This window comes from Hemitrygon akajei, chromosome 5 (genome assembly GCF_048418815.1).
Source record: "Hemitrygon akajei chromosome 5, sHemAka1.3, whole genome shotgun sequence".
Classification (NCBI taxonomy): Eukaryota; Metazoa; Chordata; class Chondrichthyes; order Myliobatiformes; family Dasyatidae; genus Hemitrygon; species Hemitrygon akajei.
This window is the reverse complement of record NC_133128.1, coordinates 17,596,670-17,623,576: the sequence shown is the minus strand read 5'-3', so window position 1 is coordinate 17,623,576 and position 26,907 is coordinate 17,596,670. Positions and strand designations below refer to the sequence as shown.

Here is a 26,907-nt window from a genome sequence, read left to right as displayed (position 1 = left end):
TAAGTGAGATAAAATTTCAAGTCATATAATATATTTAAACATTTTCAGCTCCAAGTCCAGTATCGACAGTCTTTGACTTTGTTAGTCTCGCAGAATATCCTGAATAAGAACCTCATCAGGAGTACAGTGGTTAAAATGATTAATGGAAGCTATTATAATTTCTTGGTAGCTGTCACTAAGGGAGTTAAACACATGACACCAAAATCAATGGAAAACTGTTAAATGTGTTTCTTCTGCAGACTTTCTTGTGTAAACGTGCTTTTGCCATGTGGTGTTTCTAATGAGCTTTCTCAGAGAAATTGCAAAAGAATATTGCTCATAGAGCCTAATTTGTTGTACTTGCATGTAGAAAATGTCAACATAAATAAATGGGGATGATTGCTGAGTCTGGATACCTTGTACTTACAGCGCAGAAATGACATTCAGCTCAATGTGTCCAGACAGTGTCACTCCTGCATTTGATCAGTGTATTCAAGGATTCAATTTAATATCAGAGAATGTATACGGTGTACAATCTGAAATCCTTACTCTTCACAGACATCCACAAAACAGAAAAAACCCAAAGAGTGATTGACAGAAAACATTAGAACCCCAAAGCCCCCCTCCCTCTACCATGCCCAACCAGCAGCAAAGCATCAATCCCCCACCCCTTCCCTCATTTGCTCCAGCAAAGCATCAATCCCCCACCCCTTCCCCCCACTTGCTCCAGCAAAGCGTCAATTCCCCCCCACTTGCTCCAGCAAAGCATCAATCCCCCACCCCTTCCCCCACTTGCTCCAGCAAAGCGTCAATTCCCCCCCACTTGCTCCAGCAAAGCATCAATCCCCCACCCCTTCCCCCACTTGCTCCAGCAAAGCGTCAATTCCCCCGCCACCCACCATGCAAGCAATAGTAAAGCCCCCAGAGACCATGTTCTAGAGGCCATCAAAAACTACTGTCTATCCAACACTTCAACATCTCAGACAGGCTCTCTCCTCTCTTTCCCTAGCAAGGGAGAGAGAGATAACGCTCTTGCAACAGCCATGCTGTTTCAGTGTTATAAGTGCCTCATCATTTGTCTGAGTTGAGGACCAGCAGACTCTCCTTACAATCGATTAAGAGAGAGACAGGGAAAGATTGCTTGAGCGTGTGGGCCTTCTTTCGACAATAACGTACATTGCCTGCTGTCTTGAATTTTCAATCTCCCGCAACGCTTCAGACGGCAAAATTGGTGAAGAATTGGGGCCGCAGCCCAGTGGCGCACATCTTCCAGGCTGCACCTAGAAATATTGAAACACTAGGCTGCTAAGCGAGTGTGTGAGTGAGAACACAATGCCCATGAAGAACCATAGTATGAGCTACAGCTGTAGATCCCTCTTGCCTTTATTTCTCCTTAATTGTATCTATGCAAAACATTTATGAGAATGTTCCATGTGCTAATCACTCTCCAAGTCATGGGTTCTTAACCTGGGGTCCTCAGACCCCTCAGTTAATGGTAGTGGTCCATGGCATAAAAAAGGTTGGGAACCCATTCTCCAGGTAAAGAAGTTTCTTCAGAAGTTACTGCAGGATTTATTCCAGGCTATCTTATTTTCATGATATGTGGTTCATGTCTAACCCGCAATGGAAAGCATCAACTCTAGTTCAACCTTATTGAACACTTTCATCATCCAAAGGTCTTCTACTAGCTGAACCCTTCATTGTATCTTTCTAGAAGGATAGATTGCCAGATGTCTAAAATCTGTTCTGGTTGATGTTACCGTGAATCTGGTATCATGGCAGGAAATTACTTTTGCATCCTTGTACCTTTATTTTAGAAAATAAATAATTGTATGAAATGTTGTCTAACCAAACCCTGTGCATTTAAAGTGACCTGTATTTAATTTTATCCTTCTACCTATGAACCTCAGTGTTTGTTTGTGTTTTGTTGCATTAAGCTATATCAATATTTTTCTAGTCATTGAATACTATATTGAGTAACTGGCCCTTCAGCCAATCTAGTCCGTGCTAAACTCTCATTCTGCTTAGTCCTATTCACCCACACCTAGACCATAGCCCTCCATGCCCCTCCCATCCATGTACTTATCCAAACTTCTCGTAAATATTGCTATCAAACATGCATCCACCACTGGCACTGGCAGCTCATTCCCCACTCTCACCACCCTCTGAGTGAAGAAGTTCCCCCTCATGTTTCCCTTAAATACTTCACTTTTCACCCTTCACCCATGACCTCTAGTTGTAGTCTCATCCAACTTCAGTGGAAAAAGCCTTCTTGCATTTGTCCTATCTATACCCCTCACAATTTTGTATACCTCTATCAAATCTCCCCACAATCTTCTATGTTCTGGGAAATAAAGTCCTAACCTATTCAACCTTTCCCAATAACTCAGGTCCTCAAGTATTGGCAGCATCCTTGTAAATTTTCTCTGCACTCTTGCAACCTTATTTACATCTTTTCTGTAGGTAGTTGACCAAAACTGTACACAATACTCCAAATTAGGCCTCATCAACATCTTATACTAATTCAACATAATACACCAACTCCTGTACTCAATGCATTGATCTGGGAAAACCAGTGTGGCAAAAGCTTTCCGATCGACCCTATCTATCTGTACTTTCAATGAATTATGGATCTGTATTCTCAGATCCCTCTGTTCTACTGCACTCCTTGGTAGTCCACTGCTCACCGTGTAAGACTTACCCTGGCTAGGCCTCCCAAATTACAACACCTCACACTTGCCTGCATTAAATTCCATCTGCCATTTTTCAGTCCATTTTTCCAGCTGGATCAGATCCTGCTGCAAGCCACGACAGTCTTCCTCACTGTCCACTACGTCCCCAGTCCTGGTGTCATCTGCAAATTTGCTGATCTGGTTAACCCCATTATCATCCAGATAATTGATATAGGTGACAAATGGCGACAAACCCAGGACTGATCACTGTGGGACACTACAAGTCACAGGCCTCCAGTCAGAGAGGTATCCATTTACTACCACTCTTCGGTTCCTCCTGCCAAGCCAATGTTTAATTCAATTTGTTATCTCATCTTGACTGAACCTTCTTGACCAGCCTCCCAATGCAGGTTGTGCTAAAGTCCATGCAGACAACATCCACTGCCTTACCTTTATCAACCTTCCTAGTAAATTCCTCAAAAAGCTCTATAAGTTTGATTTGACACTACTTACCATGCACAAAGCCACGTTGACTATCCCTGTCTATCCAAACACTTTTGTATCTGATCCCTTAGAATACCTTTCAATCACTTTCCCACTACTGATGTCAGGCTCACCGGCCTATAATATTGTGGCTTATTCTTTGAGCCTTTTCTTTAAAAATGGACATCATTAACTATCCTCCAATCCTCCGGCACCTCACCCATGGCTAAGGGTGTTTTAGGCATCTATGTTGGGGACCCTAGCAGCAGCTATACTAGCAGTATCTCTGCTAGTAGATCAGAACTGACTCAATCTTTGTGTCAGGTATAAGTCTCTGATTCCTGAGGTAGGTATGTTTTCTGCATTCTAAGCCACAGTTAATGGCTTAATTTGGCTTATGCATGAGACCTAAAATAATAGCCTGATCAAGGGATTGAGTTAGTCCTCATTTATCTAATAGTTTTGCAAATCAATGCACCATTGTACAGTGTGACTCTAACTAATAAGTTGGATGTCTGTTGATCTTGGCAAAGTTTAAGATTCTTCAACATGACAACAGGTAACTTTACACACTGCAACCTGTTCACTGCAAGCTACGAGATTGTCAGAAATAATGTATAATTAAGATTCCAGCAAATTTATTCTGATACCATAATTCTCTTTAATTCTGTCTGTAAAATTTCAGTTTTATAATAATCATTCAAACTTTCAGTTGAGACCAGTGGGTTGGCTGTAATGGTATTGGTATGGGTTCTTTCTGTGTACTTAGGACCCTCAGTGTGTGAGACCTCAGTGACCTCTTTATTCGGTACTCCTGTACATCTCATTAATGCAAATATTTTATCAGCTAATCATATGGCAGCAATTCAGTGCATAAAAGCATGCAGACACGGTCAAGAGGTTCAGTTGTTGTTCAGACCAAACATCAGAATGGGGAAGAAATGTGATCTAAGCGACTTTGACTGTGGAATGATTGCTGGTGCCAGATGGGGTGGTTTCAGTATATTTCTGTGCACTTGTGTTCCTCAGTGTGTGAAACTGCATGTGTTGGAATGTTGAGTGATGTATATTATTTAGTCTCCCCCTCTTCTGTGTAGGGTGTGCTGACTTGCATTTATTGGATATGCTAACGCCATCCGAGCGGAAGCGACAGGGTTACATCCATGAGCTCATCGTGACAGAGGAAAACTACGTGAGTGATCTGCAGCTTGTCACTGAGGTAAGGGAAAACTCTGAGGGCAATTGGAGGCACATTTTCAAACATACCCCTAAACGTTCACAAGGTGGATGGGCATCAGTCTCCATCATACAACACGCTAACTTACCGTGATGAATCAGGATCAGGTTTAATATCACTGGCAGATGCCATGAAATTTGCTGTTTTGCAGCAGCGGTACAGCGCAATCTTTAAAAGAATACAAATTACAATAAGAAATATGTATATTTAAATATATATTATAGAATGAGCAGAATACTGGAATCTGGAGCAAAACTACTGGAAGAATTCAGCAGGTCATGCAGCATCTGTGGAGGGAAATGGACATCTGGTGTTTCAGATTAAGACTTCTGTACTGAAAGAGTAAAGTAGAAAACAGTATAAAGGGGTGAGGCAAGAGCTGGCACGTAATAGGTGGATCCAGGTGAGAAGGAAAGGTTTGCAGATTGGGGTGGATGGCGGTGGTGTGATGGAAATAGTGACAGAGGCTGGGAGGTGATAGGTGGAGGCAACAAAGGGCTGAAGACAATGGAAGCTGATAGGAATGCGAGGAGGAGTGTGGAACCAAATAAGGGAGGTGAAGGGACCCAGTGGGAGGAATGTGTCCGTGATGAGCAAATAGAGGTGGGGTAAGGAGCTAGGTGATTGGGACTGGGGGTGGAGGTTGTTGGGTGCATGTAGGAGAAAACAGGTAGACCAGGCAGAGGGAGAAAAAGACGGGGAGGGGGTTGCAGATTAGCTGGAACTGCAGCATTCACTGTTCATGCCAGTGTGGTGTAGACTATTGAGCAGAATATGAAATTTTGCTCCTCTTTCAAGCAGTTTTTGACATGGATGCATTCTGTGCCCAATTTGATTTGCCTTGGGACAATAGAGGTTGCCATAGCAAGGATTATTTTTCTAGCAAGGGTATTGAAGCATTACGTATCCACCTCAATAGCAGGTGTTGGATTTATTCTGGGTTTCATTAGATTTCTTGTTGTTTTTGGCACCAGTTCAGTTCATAATTTATCAGATGTATTACATTCAATGTCAGATCTGTATTCAGGACACCTGTGTTGTCATGTAGTCTTGTTTCTGTTACCATGTTACCAGTGTTTCCAGCTTATTATAGTTATAGTGTAGTGAGAGCTAAACCCTGTTCTACAGTGACTACCTGACCATCGCTCCAGATTTGTTTCATGAGTTTTGAGTCTTTTGTCCGGCATTTTGAATGGCTTTGCTGGCCTGTGATCCTTCTCTTAATGATGTGTTTGCCTCTTCCCTTATGTTTTTCTAATCATCAGCCAGATTTATTGCAGTCTGCACAAGTGCATGCATGCACGGGTGCAATGAAACAGTTACTTGCAGCACCACTGTAGCATCATGTAAGCACCAAGACAACAGTACTGTGCAAAAAAGTCTTAGATACCCTAGAAATTTTGTATGGTTTCAAATGGCATGGCTTCCGCAGAACCCTTGAACCCAACATCATCCAGACTGTCCGGAGAAGCAAGCAAGACAGACAGTCTGCAGAAAATCTGTGGCAAGTTCTCCAAGGTGCTTGGAACAACCTACCAGATGATTTTCTTATAAAACGGCACCACAGTGTACTTAAGGAAATTGATACAGTTTTAAAGGCAAAGGGATGGTCAAACCAAATACTGATTTGATTTAGTTTTTACTGTTTACTGCTTTTTATAGTAATTTTTTGATATTTAGAAACTTTTCATTTCATTGATTTTTAACGTGATTTCTCACTACAGAACTTTTTACATGCACAGTACTGTATATTCACAAGAAAAACATATTAAACATAAATTACACACAACTTTTACAAGAAAAACACAATTATAACAATATCAATATTATAAGAGATTCTGCAAATGCTGAAAATGGGGAGCAACACACACAAAATGCTGGAGGAACAGTAGTTTACTTTGTAAGGTGTAATGGGATGTTTTTTCCATCAAAATGTATCATTTCACATTTATCTGCCAAAATGAATTGATCAATAATTGGACAATTATTGGATACAGTATAAATTGTATACAGTAATTGGACAACAAATTTTTTCAGAAGTGTTGCTTCCTCAGAATTTTTTTTTGTTTATGATAGACTGCTTGAAGATGAACACAAATATAATTTCAGACTATTTGTATGATGTAGGAATTTGGAGAAACAACAAATTAACTTTTATTGAATATAATGTGTTTAATTGCATAATGGTCCTGATGCTTTGCAATAGTTCAACTAAGTTAAAAATATTTTGCTAATGATTTTCATTTGTACTCAGTGTCTGAGGCTTCTCACTTAAGTGCCCAACTATAATTCGCCAGCATTCGCAATGTCCTGGTGAAACCTTTCACCGTGCTCGTCACTAACAGCGCCAAGGTTTGCAGAGAAGTCTAAATGGGAACGCAGAAAATGAATCTTCAGTGACATGTTGCATTTCATGGTTTTATATGCTTGAAGCATGCTTTCAACCAGCTGCATGTAGTTTGGTGCTCTGTAGATGCCAAGAAAAATTTCAACAACTTCCTTGAATGGCTTCCATGTGATTTTCTCCAGTCCCACGAGAAATTCTTCAAATTGCCTGTTATTGATGGTCTGTTTAACTTGTGGACCAACAAAAATACTTTCCTTAATCTTGGCATCAGTTATTCTGGGAAGCATCTGTCTCAAATATCAAAACCCTTCATAGAAATTTTTGTGCCTGGTGATAGCAAATTCCATCCTTACAGTCCTGAACCCAATAATTATTACTCAAGCCTGTTCTGCCATGCAGCAGCCGCGCCGGCTAAGCGTGCCCAAGCATGCCTGGACAAGATAGGAAACTTTCCAGCTTACATTGTAGGCAACATCTTAATTGACTTGAATTATGAATTGAAATAATAAACATAAGTTTATTTTTAAAAAGTGCGTGATAGGGAAATTTCATGGTGATTTTCATGAGCAGTAGCCAAAAATTCATGAGATACACCTAAAGGTACGGGGGAAGCAAAATTTTTATTGTCCAGTGTATCTGCTATCTTTTCTAAAGTCAAGTGTATGGTTATTTAACTATGTACATGTGTACCATCAAACTAGACAACGTTTCTCTGAACCAGGGTGTTCACAGTAGCATACATAACACACAATAACTTATTAAAGTAACAATAAAACCTACAGATGAATTAGACATGAAGTGCATAAATTAAATATTTTCGGGTACAGAACAGATTAACCAGTGACACTTTGAATGTGATGCAGCAGAGAGTTCAGATGCCTAGTGGCCTGAGTGAAGAAATGGTTTCCCATTCTGACCATTCTTGTTATGCATCGGAATCTCCTGCCTGATGGTAAAATGTCAAAGAGGATGCTGGATGGAGGGGTGGGAACTTTAGTTATACTTTAAGAGCCCTGAGTACGCAGCATTTATTATACGGTATTCATCCTTTGTTATATCCTCCAATTTAATATCATCTCTACATTTAGAGTGTAAATTATGTTTAATTATCTCAGTACAGATCCCTGTATAAACAACAGTGGAGGAACGTTTTAACGTTAATAGTGATCCCAGTACTGATCCTTGTATAAACAACTTATCTGAGGATTATTTTAAAATCACATGTTTCAACTGTCTGTGTCTAGTGGACGCATGGGAGGAAGTTCATACTTGGATCGTGCAGAGTGCTTTAGTCAATGGTCTTTGCTCTTGTCAAGAAAGATTTTATAACCCTGAATTATTAGCTGTTGCTGTTAATGATTTGGTTTGGTTCATTAGGTCTTTCAGAAGCCATTACTCGAGTCTGATCTGTTGACGGAGAAAGAGGTGACCATGATCTTTGTCAACTGGAAAGAGCTCATCATGTGCAATATCAAATTGCTGAAGTAGGTACCCTTGGTGTGGAAACTTTTATCACAGTAATAATTTCTGTTCCTTGCTATCTTCTTGCAGCTGCATAAAACCCTGGTCATTATAGGAAGCATGTCAAGCACCACGGTAGCGTAGCAGTTAGTGTGAAGCTATTACAGCTTGGGGCGTTCCAGAGTTCAGAGTTCAATTCCAGCACTGTCCTGTAAGGAGTCTCTGTACGTCCTCCCCATAGAATGCATTGGTTTTGCCCAGGTGAACCTGTTTCCTTCCACAGTCCAAAGACAAATCAGGTAGGTTAATTGGTCATTATAAATTGTCCCGTGATTAGGTTAGGGTTAATCAGGGTTGTGGGTAGCTGGGGCAGCGTGGCTCAAAGGGCCGGATATGCGTATTTCGCACTGTATCACTAAATAAAATAAATAAATTTGGAAATTTTAGAGAGGGTACAGAGCAGATTTACCTGGAAGCTGCATGGATTAGGGAGCATTATACTTTTATATTAAAGCAGTAACTGCTGATAACATCAAGTTCCAAGAACCTCCTGTATTATACAACAATTGGGAATGAAAGTAGTTGTTTCTTTCTAAGCCAGATCAGTAGCAAGTTGTGGTGGCACGATAGTGTAGCAGTTAGCACGTTGCTTTGCAGTGGCAGCTGTAAGATCAGAGTTCGATTCCCTTCACTGTCTGTAAGGAGTTTTGTACATTCTCCCCATGAGAATGGGGTTGGGAGGCGTAGTAAATCCGTGACTGTGTGGGTTTCCTCTGGGTGCTCTGAGTTCCTCCCACATTCCAAAGTCGTAACAGTTAGTAGATTAACTGTTTATTGTAAATCATCTAGTGTTAAATAGGTGGGTCACTGAGTGGTGTGGCTCGTTGGGCTGGAAGGCCCTGCTCAGTGCTGTATCTCCAAGCAAATCAGCACATGATGGAATGGCAGAGCCTAATTCTGCTCCCCTGTCTTATGGTCTTAGAATGTGTTGTCTTTGAAATGTGCACAAAAATGCTTCTGTTTTCGCCTCCCTGAAGGGCACTGCGAGTAAGGAAGAAGATGTCAGGGGAGAGGATGCCTGTAAAAATGATTGGGGACATTTTAACTGCACAGTTGCCTCACATGCAGCCCTACATCCGATTCTGCAGCTGCCAGCTTAACGGAGCGGCCCTCATCCAGCAAAAGACCGACGAGATTGTCGAATTTAAGGAATTTGTCAAAGTAAGCGATCACCCTGTACTGTGCACAGTGAATGCCATCTCTGCTTTGCTTCTGGTTACATTTAGCATAAATTCTGGATTTCAGTCAAATATTATTGTTGCAAAATGTATTAATGCGGTCTTTGATGGCACAGAGGTTGCTGGTGTTGAGCATAGAAGGTTATAGGTTACAATGGGACAGAGCTGGACTGAGGTGGAGTTCAATCTGGAAAAGAGTGAAGTGATTCACTTTGCAAGGTCAAATTTGCAGTCAGAATACAAGGCTAATGGCAAGATCTTGAGCAGTGTGGAAGAACAGAGGGATCTTGGGGTTTACATTCATAGATCCCTCAAAGTTGCGACACATTGATAGGGTAGTTATGAAGGCAGATGGTGTGTTGCCCTTCATTAGTCGGCGGATTAATTTCAAGAACCACGGGGCAGTGTTGCAGCTCTATAAAGCTCTGGTTGGACAACACTTCAGTATTGTGTTTGGTTCCAGTTTCCTCGTTTTAGGAAGCATGTTGAAGCTTTAGAGAATGTGCAGAGGAGATTTACCAGGATTGGGGAACATTTCTAAGGAGAGGTTGAGCAAGTTATGGTTCTTCTCTAAAGCGAAGGAAGATGAGAGGATACTTGATGGAGGTGTATAAGATGATAGGTTTAGATCGAGTGGACAACCAGAGACTTTGTATGAGGACAGCAATGGCTAATACAATAGGAAATACTTTTAAGGTGTTTAGAGGAAGGTGCAGGGAAGATATCAAAGGTAGATTTTATTATACATAGTCCTGCCAGGGGTGGTGGTAGAGGAAGACACATTTAGGACATTTAAGAGATTCTTACATAGGTTTAAAAAAAGGTGTATGGCATGCTTGCATTTAATGGTCGAGAATTGATTTCAAATGTCAGGAAGTTATGTTGTGCCCTTCTAAAACTAGTTAGGCTGCATCTGGAGTATTGCAATTAATACTGGTCACTCCATTACAGGAAGAATGTCAAGGCTTTAGAGAAGGTGTAGAAGAAATTTACCAGGATGCTGCCTAGTTTAGAGGGCATGTGGTCTGAGGAGAGGTAGGATAAACTAGGGCTGTTTTGTCAGGAATGGTGGAGACTGAGAGGAGACCTGATAAAAGTTATAACAGACAAAGACAGAGCTGACAGCCAGTATCTTGAGCGACAACCACAAAATGCTGGAGGAACTCAGCAGGTCAGGCAGCATCTATGGAGGGGAATAAACAGTGGATGTTTCAGGCTGGGACTGTGTCAAAATATCTCATACTAGGGGCACACATGTAAGATGAGAGGGAGAAAGTCCAAAGGAGATGTACAGGGCAAGTTAATTTTAAACACAGTATTGTGGGTTTCTGGAATGCACTGATGGGGCTAATAGTGGAGGCAGAAATGATAGAGGCATTTAAGAAAGTCTTAGATAGGGACATAAATGTGCAGAGAACGGAGGATGTGGACTATGTGCAGGTGGAAATGTTTAGTTTAGTTAGGTATCGTTATCTTAATCTTAATTATTTCAGCACAACATAATGGGCTGAAGGGCCTGTATCTGTGCTGTACCATGTTCACAGAATAAAGTGACCAGACCAATAAGTGTCTTTGGTTGTCTTACAAAGCCCAAGATATCATAATTAATATTGTTCTGCTCATATTTTGACAGAGACTAGCGATGGACCCACAATGTAAAGGAATGCCACTGTCAAGTTTTCTACTAAAGCCTATGCAAAGAGTAACACGCTATCCCTTAATAATAAAAAATGTAAGAACATGTCTTTCTATGCAAGCTCTCCAAGTTGAACTAGTCATTATAAAATCTCTCACAAGGTAGACTTTTTGAGAAAATTTACTTTTTTACATTGGTGAGCAATGATAAAGTACACCATTTGTTACCACCACTTTTACAATGGAATGAGGTACAGGGGAACTTTATTTGGAATAAAAGAAGAAAGAAGTGTGTGTGGTTAATCATGGAGTTCCACTTAAGCTATCTCGCACACTTTTTATATTTTTTTCACCTTTGAAATTGTATTCTGAAAGTCATCCAGAAAGAAACGAGAGAAGATCTGCAGATGTTGGAAATCCAAAAAACACATATAAAATACTGGAGGAACTCAGCAGGCCAGGCAGCACCTATGGAAAAGAGTACAGTCGATGTTTAGGGCCAAGACCCATCAGTAGGACGGGAGAAAAAAAGATGGGGAGTCGATTTAAAAGGTGGGAGAGGGGAGTGAGAAAAACAAGGTGATAGGCGAAACCGGGAGGGGGAGGAGTGAAGTATAGAGCTGGGAAGTAGATTGTTAAAAGAGATACAGGGCAGGAGAAGGGAGAATCTAATTGGAGAAGACAAAAGGCCGTGGAAGAAAGCAAAGAGGGAAGGAGTACCAGAGAGAGGCGAGAGGGAGTACCAGAGGGGGTAAGAGCTGATGTGTGTGGAACGAAGAGATGTGGTTGAGGGCAGCGTTAATGGTGGAGGAAGGGAAGCCCTTTTCTGTGAAGAAGGAGGACATCTCCTTCATTCTGGAAAGAAAAGCCTCATCCTAAGAGCAGATGCAGCAGAGACGGTGGAATTAAGAGAAGGAGATGGCGTTTTTACAAGTAACAGGGTGGGAAGAGGTATACTCCGGGTAGCTGTGACAGCCCGTGGGTTTATAATAGACATCAGTAGATAAGTTGTCTCCAGAGATAGAGACAGAGAGACCAAGAAAGGTGGGGAGGTGGGAGGTGTCGGAAATGGACCAGGTAAATTTGAGGGCAGGTTGGAAGTTGGAGACAAAGTTGATGAAGTCAATGAGCTCCACATGGGTGCAGGAAGCAGCACTAATGCAGTCGTTGATGTAGCATAGGAAAAGTGGTGGACGGACACTGGTGTAAGCTTGGAACATTGACTGTTCCACGTAGCTGACAAACAGGCAGATATAGCTGGGGCCCATATGAGTGCCCACGGCTACAACTTTGAAGTTATTTGTTGGATAAAAATGTGCACCACACATTCTTCGGCTGAAAAACCCACCCACTTTGGCTTAAATATAAATTTCAAGATTCAAGATTGTCATTCTTCAGTACATGAGTGTAAAAGAGACTGAAATGATTGTTAATTATCAAGAAGGACCGTGACTGTGTCAGTGTGGGTATAACATGTGGAGTATAAGGGTAAAGTGCATAAGGGTTAAAGAGTGCTGAGGGAAAGAATGGATGTAGTGGTGGTGGGGTGGGTAAATGGGTGGAGGTGCTGATCAGCCTTGGGGAGAGTAACTTCTTGCGAATTCTAAAACTAATGATGTTGATTCCTTGAAAACTCCCTCTGACACCCTTTCTCAAATGCTGTAGATCCTGGAAAACACCCTGGAAAATCATCCTGATTTCAGCCACTTGAAGCAGGCTCTCGAAAAGGCCGAAGAGTTGTGTTCGCAGGTGAATGAGGGCGTACGGGAAAAGGAAAACTCGGACAGGCTGGAATGGATCCAAACACATGTGCAATGTGAAGGTTTATCTGAGGTGAGATTGTGAGATGGTCTAAACACATGGTTTCATATCATCAAATTCCTGTTGACCATAAGATATAGGAGCAGCATTCAGCAATTTGGCCCATCAAGTCTGCTCCACCATTTCATCATGGCCAATTCATTTCCATCTCAGCCCCAGTCTCTGCCTTCTCCCTGTATCCCTTCATGCCCTGAACAATCAAGAATCTGTCAAGCTCTGCCTTAAATATACCCAATGTCTTGGCCTCCACAGCCATCTGTGGCAATGAATTCCATAGATTTGCCACTCTCTGGCTAAAGAAATTCCACAGTAAATTGTACAAGTAATGATTTGGTGTGTCATATTAAAGGGGGTGAATACTTAGGCAATCAATTATTTTGTGTTTTATATTTGTAATTAATTTAGATCACTTTTTAGAAATCTGTTTTCACTTTGAAAGAGTATTTTTCTGTTGATCGGTGTGTCAAGAAAAGCCAAGTTAAATCCACTATGATTCAATATTGTAAAACAATAAAACGTGAAGACCTCCGGCGGTGGGGGAATACTTTTTATAGGCACTGTATATACTAAGACTTGGCTGCTGACTCTCCATGTTTAGGATGCTGTGGACCTGATCTAAGACATCCCTGACCCTGGAACCTGGGAGGCAACATACCATCTGGGTGTCTCTATCACGCTGACAGTCTCTGTTCCTCTGCCTATGGAATCTTCTATCACCACTACAGTCCTCTTCACATCTGTTCTTTTCTGACCACAGCACCAGACTCAGTGTCAGATACCTGGTCACTGTGGCTCCCCCGGTAGGTTGTCCCCCTCAACGGTATCAAAAGTGGCCTACTTATTATTGAGGGGAATGGCCACAGGTATTCCGCACTGGCTGCCCCTTTTCCCTTCCTTCTGACAGTCACTCAGTTACCTGCCTCCTGCAATCTAATTCCTATCTATCTTGTAGTTCCTATCTATCACTTGCTCAGTCTCTCCTATGAGCCAAAGGCATCAAGCTGCAGGCTAGGTGCACCTGGTGCAGATGTGGTTATCTGGGAGGCTGGAGATCCCTCGTCTCACACACACTGAACAAAGTACTGCTCTGGAGCCATTCTCACTGCACTACCTACCCTAACAGATGGGGAATGAAGAATAAAGAAGAAGAAATTTATCAGATACTTACCTTGCCCAAGCCTGATACGCCAAAGCCACTCCAATTCTGCCCCGCTCACACAATGGCCACTCCTCTTGCCCCGCCTTATTTCTTATTTGCTCTTTCTAATGAATTCTGTTCACTGATTAGGTGCAGTCCAACTCTGGAAAAACTGCTGAGAAGTGCTGCCTTTTTAATCTTGAACCACAATCCTAAGTGAAAACATAGCTCCTGCTCACTGATTGAGCGCAGTCCAACACCAACTCATATGATTGACCCTGAATGACTGTATAATTGTGATAATAATTTAGATGAATGGAATGGTAAGTGTATTGCGTAGGCAGAAGTGATTAGGAATTTAATTACTACTTTAATTAGTTCAGTACATCATGGGCTATAGAGCCTATGCTTCTGCTGTACATCTTATATTCAATCCTAACATGAGAAATCTCTTGCTGAAGCTCTTCCACGGCCATATTTTCATGAATCTAAGATAACACAGGGTTAGGGGTGGGATCAATTAAAATTTGTCATAAAATTCAATAGGGGTTATTTTGTAGTTTTGGGAGATTTATAAATTTTTCATGCCTTTCTGGATTTCAATTCCAAATATCAGAAATAAACAAGTTGGGGCCTATGGTATTTGCCTGCAGCACTATATGCTGCTAGGCACTGTGAGCATTTTAATGCGTTTGTGTTGAATACGTTAAATAATATTGTCTTACATGTTTGCATTGAAACCTGGCATCCACCTGTCACCCACTCTTATTATCTTAGATCTCTCCAGGTCAGTTAGCATCCTCTTTCCAATGACTAGTCTACAGCCACTTCCTCACAACTAACTTCTTCACTCTTTCGCACAATTCAGACGCTTGCGAAAGCCAAATACTGGAGAAGGGAAAAGTCATCAGCCCAGGCATGAGGCAACATAAGATCAGAAGACACCGGAGCAGAATTTGGCCATTCGGCCCATCGAGTCTGCTCCGCCATTCCCTCATGGCTGATTTATTATTCCTCTCAACTCTGTTTTCCTGCCTTCTCCCTGTAACCTTTGACACCCTGACTAACTAAGAATCTATCAACCTCCACTTTAAATATACCCAATGACTTGGCCCCTACAGCTGCCTATGGCAATGAATTCCACAGATTCACCACCTTCTGGCTAAAGAAATTATTCCTCATCTCTGTTCTAGATGTAAGTCCCTCAATTCTGAGGCTGTTCGCTCTGGTTCTAGACTCTAGTACTAAAAATCTCATCTCCACATCCACTCTATCCAGGCCTTACAATATTCGGTAGTTTTCAGTGGGAATCCCCCCCCCATTCTTCTAAATCCCAGGAAGTACAGGCCCAGAGACTTCAAGCACTCCTCATATGGTAGTCTGCCAGGAGATCAGGAGTGTCAGTGGGCAGAAGTGTGTGAAGTTGCCATTACTAGGGAGAAGGTTCTTGGGAAACTGAAAGACCTGAAGGTAGATAAGTCACCTGGTCCAAATGGTAGTATACACCCAGGAATCTGAAAGAGTTGGCTGAAGGGATTGTGGAGCCATTAGTAATGATGTTTCAAGAATCAATTGATTCTGGCCTGGATCCGGAGGAATGGAAAATAGCAAATATTATTTCACTTTTCAAGAAGGGTGAGAGGCAGAAGAAAGGAAACTGTAGGCCATTTTATCTGACCTCAGTGGTTGGGAAGATATTGGAGGCAATTGTCAAGCATGTGATTTCAGGGTACTTGGAGGCACATGATAAAATGGGCCATAGTCAGCATCGTTTCCTCAAAGGAAAATTGTGTCTGACAAATCTTTTGGAATCCTTTGTAGAATTAACAGATAGGATAGACAAAGGAGAGTCAGCTGATGTTGGGTACTTGGATTTTCAGAAGGCCATTGACAAGGTGCTACATGAGGCTGCTTAACAAGTTAAGGGCCCATGGTATTACAGGAAAGATTCTAGCATGGATAAAGCAATGGCTGATTGGCTGGAGGCAAACAGTGGGAATAAAGGAAGCCTTTTCTGATTGACTGCTGGTGACTAGTGGTGTTCCACAGGGTTCTGTGTTGCGACTGCTTCTTTTCACGTTATATGTCATTGGCCTAGATGATGGAATCGATAGCTTTGTGGTAAGGTTTGCAGACAATATGCAGATAGGTGGAGGGGCAGGTAGTTTTGAGGAAGTAGAGAGGCTACAGAAGGACGGATTAGGAGAATGGGCAAAGTGGCAGATGGAATACAGTGTCGGGAAGTGTATGGTCATGCACTTCGGTAGACAAAATAAAAGGTTGTCTGTTTTCTAAATGGAGAGAAAATTCAAAAATCTGAGGTGCAAAGGGATTTAGGATTCTTTGCTCAGGATTCACTAAACATTAATTTGCGGGTTAAGTCTGTGGTACAGGAGACAAGTGTGGTGTTAGCAATCATTTCATGAGGACTAGGATATAAAAGCAAGGATGTAATGTTGAGACTTTATAAAGAACGTGAGGCCTCACTCAGTGTATTGTGAGCAGTATTAGGCCCCTTATCTACGAAAGATCTGTGAGATTGGGGAGGGTTCAAAGGAGGTTCACAAAAATGATTCCATGATTGAAAAGCATGTTATATGAGGAGCATTTGATGGCTCTGGGCCTGTAGTCACTGGAAGCAGGAGAATGAAGAGTGACCTCATTGAAACCTATCAAAAAGTCTCAATAGAGAGAATGTGGAGAGGATGTTTCCAATGGTGCGGGAGTCTAAGACCAGAAGGCACAGCCTCAGGCTAGAGGGATGTTCATTTAGAATGGAAATGAGGAGGAATTTCTTCAGCCTACAGGGTGGTGAATCTGTGGAATTCATTGCCACAGGTGTCTGTGAAGGACAAGTCATTATGCATCTTTAAGGCAGAAATTGATAGATTCTTGATTAGCCAAGGCATGAAGGTATATGAGGAGAAGGTAGGAAATTGGGGCTGAGAGGGAAAATGTATCAGCCATGATTAAATGGTGGCTGCTATGTCTTATGGTCTTATAAGTTAGCACTTTTAAACCTGCGATCCTTTAAGTGAGTGTTTTGAAAGGCTGCAATGAATTACTGCATTAAGATAGCCTTTTGAAAGCATTTGCAATGAAGTGTGTGAAGATAAGGCACACCTGCAGAACAGACCTGCCACGTGTGAACGGATTAACACCTCCACCCATCAAAAGTTTAATTTATCAGAATGCAATTCATGGTTATCTGAACAAAGGATTTGGAAATTGATCTCTCCTGGTGTTATAAACTAGACAAAAGTTTTACACTTTAATCATTACAATAAGAAACCAGTTTAAAGTCATATTCACGAGCTGAAGGCCAATCTTAAAAGAAATATTTCTCAGAAATATCGCAGATCAGCTTTTGTTGTCTTCCATCTGTAAATGTGGTTTTAACCTTTGGTCAGTCTAAAGAGTAAATTTAAACCAAACACGAGGAAATCTGCAGATGATGGAAATTCAAGCAACACACACAAAATGTTGGTGGAACACAGCAGGCCAGGCAGCATCTATAGGAAGAAGCACAGTCGACATTTTGGGCCGAAACCCTTAGTCAGGAAGTCCTGATGAAGGGTCTCGACCCGAAACGTCGACTGTGCTTCTTCCTAAATTTAAACCAATGTAGTTTTGTGTCTGAATGTATATTTTTCAATGTCTTGAAGTTTATGTATTTCTACAATATTAACATCAACTTCTCTTTATTTCAGCAACTTGTTTTTAATTCCGTCACAAACTGCTTGGGTCCTCGGAAATTCCTGCACAGTGGTAAACTTTACAAAGCCAAGAGTAACAAGGAGCTTTATGGATTCTTGTTCAATGACTTCCTGCTACTGACGCAGATCATTAAACCACTAGGTTCCTCAGGGACCGACAAAGTCTTCAGCCCCAAGTCTAACCTGCAGTACAAAATGTACAAGACAGTAAGTGGAAATTACTCTGTCAACTGAGCTGTAACATTCTTACAGGGAGAGAGAGAGTAACAAGCACTGTTGGCTTAATTGGTGTAAACATCTGAAGTTAACTGTTTCTTCCACTCTGCCATCAGATTTCTGTACGGTCCATGAGCCTATAACCACTACATCACTATTTTTGCTCTCTTTTTACACGGCTTATTTCTATACACATACCTTCAGGAAAGATATGAGATTGAAAGAATGCAGAGAAAATTTACAAGGATGTTGTTGGGACTTGAGTTATAGGGAAAAGTTGAACAGGGAAGGGTTTATTCCCTGGAGAGTAGGAGAATGTGGATGCAGTTTCAATTCAACATTTAAGAGAAGTTCTGATAACTACATGGATGGGAGGGGTATGGTGGACTATGGTCAGGGTGCAGGTTGTTGGGACTAGGCAAGGCAAAAGTTTAGCAAGGACTAGATGGGCTAAAGGGCCTTTTTCTGTGCTGTAGTGCTCTATGACTCTAAGATTGTTCAATTCCTGACCTCTCTGGAAAGCATCTAAATCTCAGCCATGCATCTGCAAACCAGAAATGTTCACTCTTCAGAAAGTTTCCAATACACATAAAAATGTGCTAGGTGGAGAGGTCAGAATTGAGCCGCTGAATATCTCGAGCAGCAGTTTATTTTTAACAACTGCCATAGGGAAATTAAATTTGAGAAATTTGATAGAAATGGAAATGTTTTTTACAGTGCAGTGGAGGATGTGCTTCTAAACAAATAGTTCAAGGCTCAAGGGACACAATTTATACTTGATTTCAGAAATTAAATAAACAGTGGAAAGGATCATGAGATGCGAGTTTAATTCATGTCCCTGTGGAGTGTGGAGGCTAAAATGATTTGAGCTGATCACCAAGGCTGTATTGTGGTAAAATGACAGTTCCCAGTTTCCCAGCTTGAAGTTAATATGATTAACCTTTGAAAAGTGGCTTCAAGCACCTCGGCTACCATTTATACTGCCCATTAATGATATAACAAGCAAAGAACTACTAAAATATCGCAATATTATTGCAATACAAGCAAAATATTGCAAATATTGTTAAATAGGTTGGGAAGTAGGTTGATAGGTTCTTGATTAGTAAGAGCAAATATTACAGGGAGAAGGTAGGGAAATGGGTTTGACAGGCATATTAAGCAGCCATGATCAACTGGAGGAGCAGAGTCAAAGAGCTGAATGGCCATAAAGTATAGGAGCAGAATTAGGCCATTTGGCACATCGAATCTGCTCCGCCATTTCACCATGACTGATCCATTTTCCTCTCAGCCCCATTCTCCTGCCTGCTTCCATACCCTTCATGCCCTGACCAGTCAAGAATCCATCAGCCTCTGCCTTAATTATACAAAAAAAAATGGCCTCTACAGCTGCCTGTGGCAACGAATTCCACAGATACATCACTTTATGGCTAAAGAAATTCCTCCTCATCTCCGCTCTAAAAAGCTGCCCCTCTATTCTGAGGTTGTGTCCTCTGGTTTTATACTCTCCCACCATAGAAAACATCCTTTCTACATCCACTCTATCTAGGCCTTTCAGCATTCGATAGATTTCAATAAGGTGACCCTTCATTCTTCTGAATTCCAGTACACACCTAGAACCATCAATGCTCTTCATTAGACAAGCCATTCAATCCTGGAATCATGTTTGTGAACCTCCTCTGAACCTGCTCCAAAGACGGCCAACGACCCCCCTCCCATTTTCCCAGAATCAGTGAGTTCCACCTACTGCCCTCAACTCATTTGTGGTATCTAAATGAAATCCAGGCCTCATTTGTTTTTATATACAGTAAGTTTAATATTCAGCATTTATTGCCCTTGAAAGGATTTGGTGAGCCTGCTTTGTGAATTCCTCCTGGTTAAGGCACTCCACAGCTCTGTAGGCCAGGAGTCCTAGAATTCAGAGCCAATAATGATGAAGGACTGGCAAGATATTTCCAAGTCAGATTGTTGTACAACTACACACATGGGTAGTGTAATGCTTTACAGCACCAGTGACCGGAGTTCAATGCTGCCACTGTAAGTTTGTATGCTCTCCCCAGGTTTCTTCTAGATGCCCTGACGTCCTCCCATGTTCCTAAAACATACAGGTTAGTTTTAAGCAAGCTGTGTTGAAGCCAGAGCCGTGGTAAAACTTGTGGACTGTGTCCATCCTTGAACTGTGTTGGTCTTTGATGCAAACAACGCATTTTACTGTATGTCTTGATGTTTCTGAACACATGCAAAACAAATAAAGCTGATCTTTCTTCGAGGGGAACCTACATTCAGTGGTTTTTCCATTGCAACTGTGGCTTATCCTTCTGGGTAGTCTATTTCATAGATTTCTATGGTTGTCTATTCATGGATTTGGAAGTTGCTTTTGGATTAGACTGGGCAAGTAACTGTAGTGTGTTTCGTAAATAATATACAGTGGATTCCAGTTAATTGAAATTAACCAGTATATTTTGGCCCAATGAACCAGCACATCAGGACCAGTACATTTTGGCCCAATTATGCGGCTGCCCCAATTAGCCGTTGTTTCATGGAAACAGTTAAAAGGTATAAAAAAGACAAACTACCATTTAATTGAGTAGCGAATGATGCATTTAAATGAAATAGAGAACAAATTAGAAAACTGTCAGTACTATAAAACTGTGTATTAGTTCCTAATAGTTGTCAACAGAGGAATTCATTCAGTGTATGTTGCAGTTCATTTAATTGAAAGTAAATGAACAAAGTCAGGGCAGACACCTAGTGGACATAATGGACTACCTTCATTCAATTCTTTCCATCACGGCATCCTTCAAATCTTTATTTTCATTGTAACGTTCATGATGGTTGTTGACACCTTCAAATTCTTTGTAGTTCTTGACTTGTTGAAGTCATGAAATAATTTCATTTTCACTTCTGTTCTATTCTGGTAACTCCAAGCCTGAATGGTTGAAACTACAGTGAATAAACTAGTTCTGAATTGTCTTACTGCTTATTTCTCACCAACTAGCAGTAGCACAAACACATGCAAAAGACTCTAGTTAAAAAACGTTCCAGGCACAGTGTGGTGTCTAATGGCCACTTAAGTGAATGTGACTGATGCTAGTTAGAAACTGTATGGAACAGTCTCTTGCCCAATTAAGCAGGGTAGTGTCCCAAATAAATGAAGGGAATCCTGGCTATTTTATTGATTAGTTTTTGTTCCTTAAGAATTGTCCCAAAAAAAGTGACTGTCCCATTTAACTGATGTCCCATTTAAATGATGTCCCATTTAACTGATGTCCCAATTAACTGGAATCCACAGTATATCACAATCATCATGGGTTAGTCATGGAGAGAATGAGTGTTAGATGTGGTCAATGGGTGCCAGTGTTGCAGGCTGCTTTGTCATGGATGCTGTTGATATTCCTAAGAGATGTTGAGCTACACTTATCTAAGCTAGTGGAAATTCCTGACTTGTCTTGTGCCAGTGGTGCAAAAGCTTAGCTCACCCACTGGAGGTATCCAGCCTCCTATCTCCTCTCTTCGCCATTCTGTTGAAATGGTCCAGTTACATTCCTAGTCACAGTTCCCTATAAGCTGTGCAAGTGTGCAGCCGTACAGGAACTGAAATGTTCCCATACAGATAGCCTTTGTTGCTGCACAGATGGAATGTTCTTTTATATAATGCTAATATAATTTTGAGATTTATTTTAATATACAGTAAATTGAATATAAATTATATTCAAAGGCATTTTATTCTACCCTTCAATTAATAAATAAAATCATAAGTCTGTGATTTTTCAACTTTCCTTCTAAATGTTTTTAGTATGCATATTACAAAAATAACTTTTAAAGTGCCGCACGGTTTTCAGTCTGTGTAAAAAAATTTCCTGCTCACAGCAATGGTTGGTTTGCGCAGCTGTAAAAAAAATTAGAGGGAACGTTGCTGATGATCCTCACAAAAGTTTGATGGCGGGAGACATAGCGAGACTAAGGGTTGGTGATTAAGTACCCGCTTGTTGGAGTAGGTCATTGCCTCAAACTTTAGTGGCAGGAATGGTAGCACTTGTACAACAACATGCTGGTCTGTTGAACTCTCCCTCGTTTTGGGTGCTGCTTGTGGTCCTTGTGTAGCACAAGAACCATATCCAGGAGTGTAGCATTTTGAAAGATTTAAAGATTGGCTTTATTTGTCACATGTACAGTGGAACATCAAAACATACAGCGAAATGCATTGTTTTGCGTCAACTACTAACACAGTCAAGGATTGTGCTGGGGCCAACCCGTAAGTGTCACAATGCTTCCAGCACCAGCGCAGCATGCCTACAACCACTAACCCTGACCATACATTTTTGGACTGTGATAGGAAACTGGAACACACAGAGGAAACCCACACAGTCATGGAGAGAATGTACAAACTCCTTACAAACAGAGATGAGAATCAATCCCTGATCAGTGATTACTGGGTTATAAAGTGATTGCGCTAACTGCTACACTATCATGCCAGCCAACTACACATCTAAAGAAAACAGTGATCAGTTTATTTATTTATTTATCTGTTATTAATCTGTTTTTATTTTATTTATCTGTTATTAACTCGCATATGAACAACGCGGCTACAAAAAGGTTTCGAAGAGTGCTTTTTCATACCTTTTCATTTCTACAGCCTATCTTTCTGAATGAAGTGTTGGTGAAGTTACCAACTGACCCTTCCGGCGATGAGCCAATTTTCCACATCTCCCACATCGACAGAGTGTACACGCTTCGTGCTGAAAGCATCAATGAAAGGCAAGTAGGAACACAACTCGACTTGTGATGATGATAATTTGTATTTGTGCAGCTCCAGTGTAATGAAACATTCCCAAGTGCTCAACAGAAATCCTTTCAAGCCTAAGTGTGACATCGGGCCATGGAGGTACAAGCTGAGTAGATCTCAAAGAAAGAAGATGATAATTTTCAAGCTCTCCAGAATCCACAAGGGATGACAAATTTTAAGCAACACACTCAGAATGCTGGAGGAACTTTGCAAGCCAAGCAGCATCTGTGGAGGAGAATGATCTATCCATATTTTGGGTCAATACCCTTCATCAATACTTGGCCCGAAGCATCGACTGTTTATTTCCCTCCATAGAGGCTGCCTGTTTGCTGAGTTCCTCCAGCATTTTGAGTCTGTTGCTCAAGACTTCTTGTGTTTATGGCAATTTTTTATGAGGAGTGGATATGCAACTTTTGAGGGAGTGAAGCATTTAAAACATCAACTAACACTGGGAAGAAATGGTTGGGTTGAGTTGTTCTCTGATCTTGGCAATATATCTGCAAACGTTTCGTTACCATATGAGGAGACCATCACCGGTGTGCTCTTCACTTGTGGTGTGTCCTCCGAATGCTTGGCCTTTTCATACTTATCAATTAGCTTATTGGTTGTCATTACGGAAACGCGGTTGTGACGTAGGAGGGGGGTCTCGTTGCTGATTGGTTGCATGAACTTTGTGCGTTGTCTGGAATTTTTGCCTGCATTGGCTTATAAATGGGATTGAGATCTACATGTCTGTTTATAGAATGTCTGTCGTGCTGGAAGCATAGTGACATATGCAGAAAACCATGCTTCTAGAAATTCTCCAGCATGCCAGGTGTTTGCTTGTGCCATGACTTTCACTGATGCCCAGTTGAGTTTGTGCCCCGTCAATCTTTATGGGTAGAGACTAGGGAGAGTTGGTCATGCCATTTTACAGTCAGTTGATGTTCATGTATCCTTGTGGATAGTTTTCTCCCAGTCTGGCCGACATATTACTTTCTGCAGTCCCTGCCTTGGATTTTGTAGACCACATTGGTCTTGTCCAGTAGCTTGGTTTCTTCTTTAGGTCTGTGAAGTACTTTCCTCAATGTTGCTGTTGGTTTATGGGTGACTGAAATTCTACGTTAGCCATCAGAACAGAATCAAAATCAAGAAGAAGATTCAGGATTGCTTAATGTCATTTCCAGTACACAAGTGTAGAGGAGGACAAAATAATTGTTACTCTGGATCCAAAGCAACAGACAAAAAAACCAATAGGATAAAGAACACAGTAATAATAAACAGCACAATGAATATAAATACATAAGAAAGCTTATTTACATAGATTAATTGTATGTCCATAAAGTGACATTAGGCACAGGAGTATCTGTAAGTAAGGTGACTAACAGGAAATGATAAAGTTTTGATGGTCGGGATGTGGAAGAGTGAGTTACATAAGAACATAAGAAATAGGTGCAGGAGAAGGCCATTCAGCCCGTCCAGCCTGCTCCACCATTCAGTAAGATCATGGCTGATCTGGCCTTGGACACATCTTCACCTACCTGCCTTTTCCCTATAACCCTTAATTCCCCTACTATGCAAAAATCTATCCTTCATGATGTTACTAGCATAGCAGGTGGATCTAAAGACAAGGTGAGGCAAGAGCTACCAAGGATGGAGATGGGATGGGAATCCTGAAAAAGCATTGATCTTGCAGCAGTAGGGAATATCTGAGAAGGTTTGATTCAGTGGGTAAGGAGAAGTGAGAGATAAAGGAACATCTATTCTCAATCTTTGAGTAAAAGGAAGATCCTTAAGACATTGATTTTGTTGCACAAAGAGGAGAAATTTCTGCTTTAACTAAGTGTAGTGAAATGTTTTTTTTTAGATCTCATTTACACTCAGTGGCCACTTCATTGTGTACACTTGTACACCTCGTTAAAGTAAGAATCTAATCAGCCAATCATGTGGCAGCAACTGAACACGTAAACGCATGCAGACATGGTCAAGATGTTCAGTTGTTGTTCAGACCAGACATCAGAATGGGGAAGAAATGTGGTCTAATTGACTTTGACTGTGGGATGACCGTTAGTGCCAGACAGATCGGTTTGAGTACCTCAGAAACTGCTGATCTCCTGGGATTTTCACACACAACAATCTCTAGAGTTTACAGAGAATGGTGCAAAAAAACACAAAAAAAAAATTCAGTGAGCAACAGTCCTGTAGGTGAAAATGCTTGTTAATGGGAGGGGTCAGCGGAGAATGGCCGGGCTAGTTCAAGCTGACAGGAAGGTGACAGTTTCCACATATTACCACAGCTGTATTATGAATGCACAACTTATCAAACTTTGAAGTGGATGGGCCACAGCAGCAGAAGACCACGAACGTACTCTCCAATGGCCACTTTATTGGGTATAGGAGGTACCTAACAAAGTGGCCACTAAGTGTATAATCCTACTTACCTCAGAATAGAGTTCATCTGCATGAAATTTCCACTTCGATGCAGTGCTTTTGAATGTTTTCAAGCTTAATGTTAGTAAAGGCTGATTTTTAAAGTTTGATTCATTTATTTATCACACGTACATCGAAACATACAGTGAAATGCATCGACTGCATTAACAACCAACAATCCTAAGAATGTGCTGGGGGCAGCCAGCAAGTGTTGCCACACTTTCCAGCACGGACGTTGTGTGAGAATTGATGTTCCTGCACAGTTATTTCAAGGCTGAAGCATCTCAAGTTGCAAAAGTGTATGCTTATTACCAAAGATTGACTTGTCTGTGTTAGGTTATACAGCACAGAAATGCACCCCAATCGCTGTTTCCTCTAAGCTGCACAGTTGAACGATAACTGAAATGCTCCCACACACATAGCCTATGTTGCCAGACAGCTGGAACATTGTTTTACATAATGTTAATATAATTTTGAAATTATGCTAATATAACTTAGCATAAAGTTAAGACTGGTTCAATTAAGACGTTCACTGATAGGTTGAACTATGTGCTTGGAGGGATCTAATATCCTAGTGGAAAGGTTTGCCAGTGCTGCATGGGTTGGGGAGGTGGAATTTAAACTAGAATTGCAGGGGATTGGGAACCAGAGTGCCAGAACAGATGATGGAGAAGTTGTAGAGACAGATGTTGTTAAGATCTCAGACAAAGTCAGGAATCAAAATGTTGAACATGGTGCAACTCAGCTGTGTATATTTCAATGCGAGAAGTATCATAGGAAAGGCAGATGAGCTTAGGGCATGGATCAACAACTGGAATTATGATATTGTAGCCATTACTGAGACTTGGTTGCGGGAGGGGTAGGACTAGCAGCTCAATATTTCAGGGGTTATGAGCTCAATATGTCAGATGTCACAGAGCAGGAGGGATTAAAGGGGTGGAGTGGCATTATTAGTCTCGGAAAATGTCACACCAGTACTCAGTCAGGCTATGCTGGACAACTTGTCTAGTGAGGCTTTATGGATGGAACTAAGGAATAAGAAATGTATGATCACGTTAATGGAACTATATTATACACAATGCACCAGTCCATGGGGTTTAGAGAAACAAATTTGTAGAGAGACCACAGATTGCTGCAAGAATCATAAGCTTATTATAGCAACACACACAAAATGCTGGTGGAACGCAGCAGGCCAGGCAGCATCTATAGGGAGAAGCGCTGTCGACATTTCGGGACGAGACCCTTCGTCAGGATGAAGGGTCTCGGCCCAAAACGTCGACAGCGCTTCTCCCTTTAGATGCTGCCTGGCCTGCTGTGTTCCACCAGCATTTTGTGTGTGTTGCTTGAATTTCCAGCATCTGCAGATTTCCTCGTGTAAGGTTATTATAGGATATTTTAACTTTCCACATATTGATGGGGACTCCCATAATGTAAAATGACTAGATAGGATAGAGTTTGTCAAATGTGTTCAGTAAAATTTCCTTAATTAGTAGGTAAAAGTTCCAGAGAGAGAGAGAGAGAGAGAGTGTGCAATACCGAACCTGCTATTAGTGAATGAGACAAGCAGGTGACAGAAATTTGTGTAGGGGAACACTTTGCATCTAGTGATCACAATGCCAATAGTTTCAAAGAAGGTATGTAAAAACGATAGGTCTGGTCCACAAGATGAGCTTCTAAATTGGAGAAAGGCCAATTTTGATGGTGTCAAAAAGGATTTGGCGAGTTTGGATTGGGACAGGCTGTTTTCTGGCAAACATATACTTGGTTTGTAG

The 26,907-nt window shown here is 41.3% G+C and overlaps 1 protein-coding gene across 4 annotated transcripts in view; it reads left to right on the top strand.

Moving 5' to 3' along the window:
• The window catches only part of itsn1 (intersectin 1 (SH3 domain protein)), a 233,172-nt gene that overhangs the window by 182,397 nt on the left and 23,868 nt on the right, over window positions 1-26,907 (top strand). For all 4 annotated transcript variants that reach the window (XM_073044892.1, XM_073044891.1, XM_073044890.1 and 1 more), the window contains 7 exons: window positions 4,232-4,353; window positions 8,096-8,202; window positions 9,217-9,400; window positions 11,051-11,149; window positions 12,718-12,885; window positions 17,722-17,934; window positions 22,577-22,698. In XM_073044892.1, coding sequence (XP_072900993.1) covers window positions 4,232-4,353; window positions 8,096-8,202; window positions 9,217-9,400; window positions 11,051-11,149; window positions 12,718-12,885; window positions 17,722-17,934; window positions 22,577-22,698 — 1,015 coding nt within the window. The remainder of the gene's footprint in view (window positions 1-4,231; window positions 4,354-8,095; window positions 8,203-9,216; window positions 9,401-11,050; window positions 11,150-12,717; window positions 12,886-17,721; window positions 17,935-22,576; window positions 22,699-26,907) is intronic.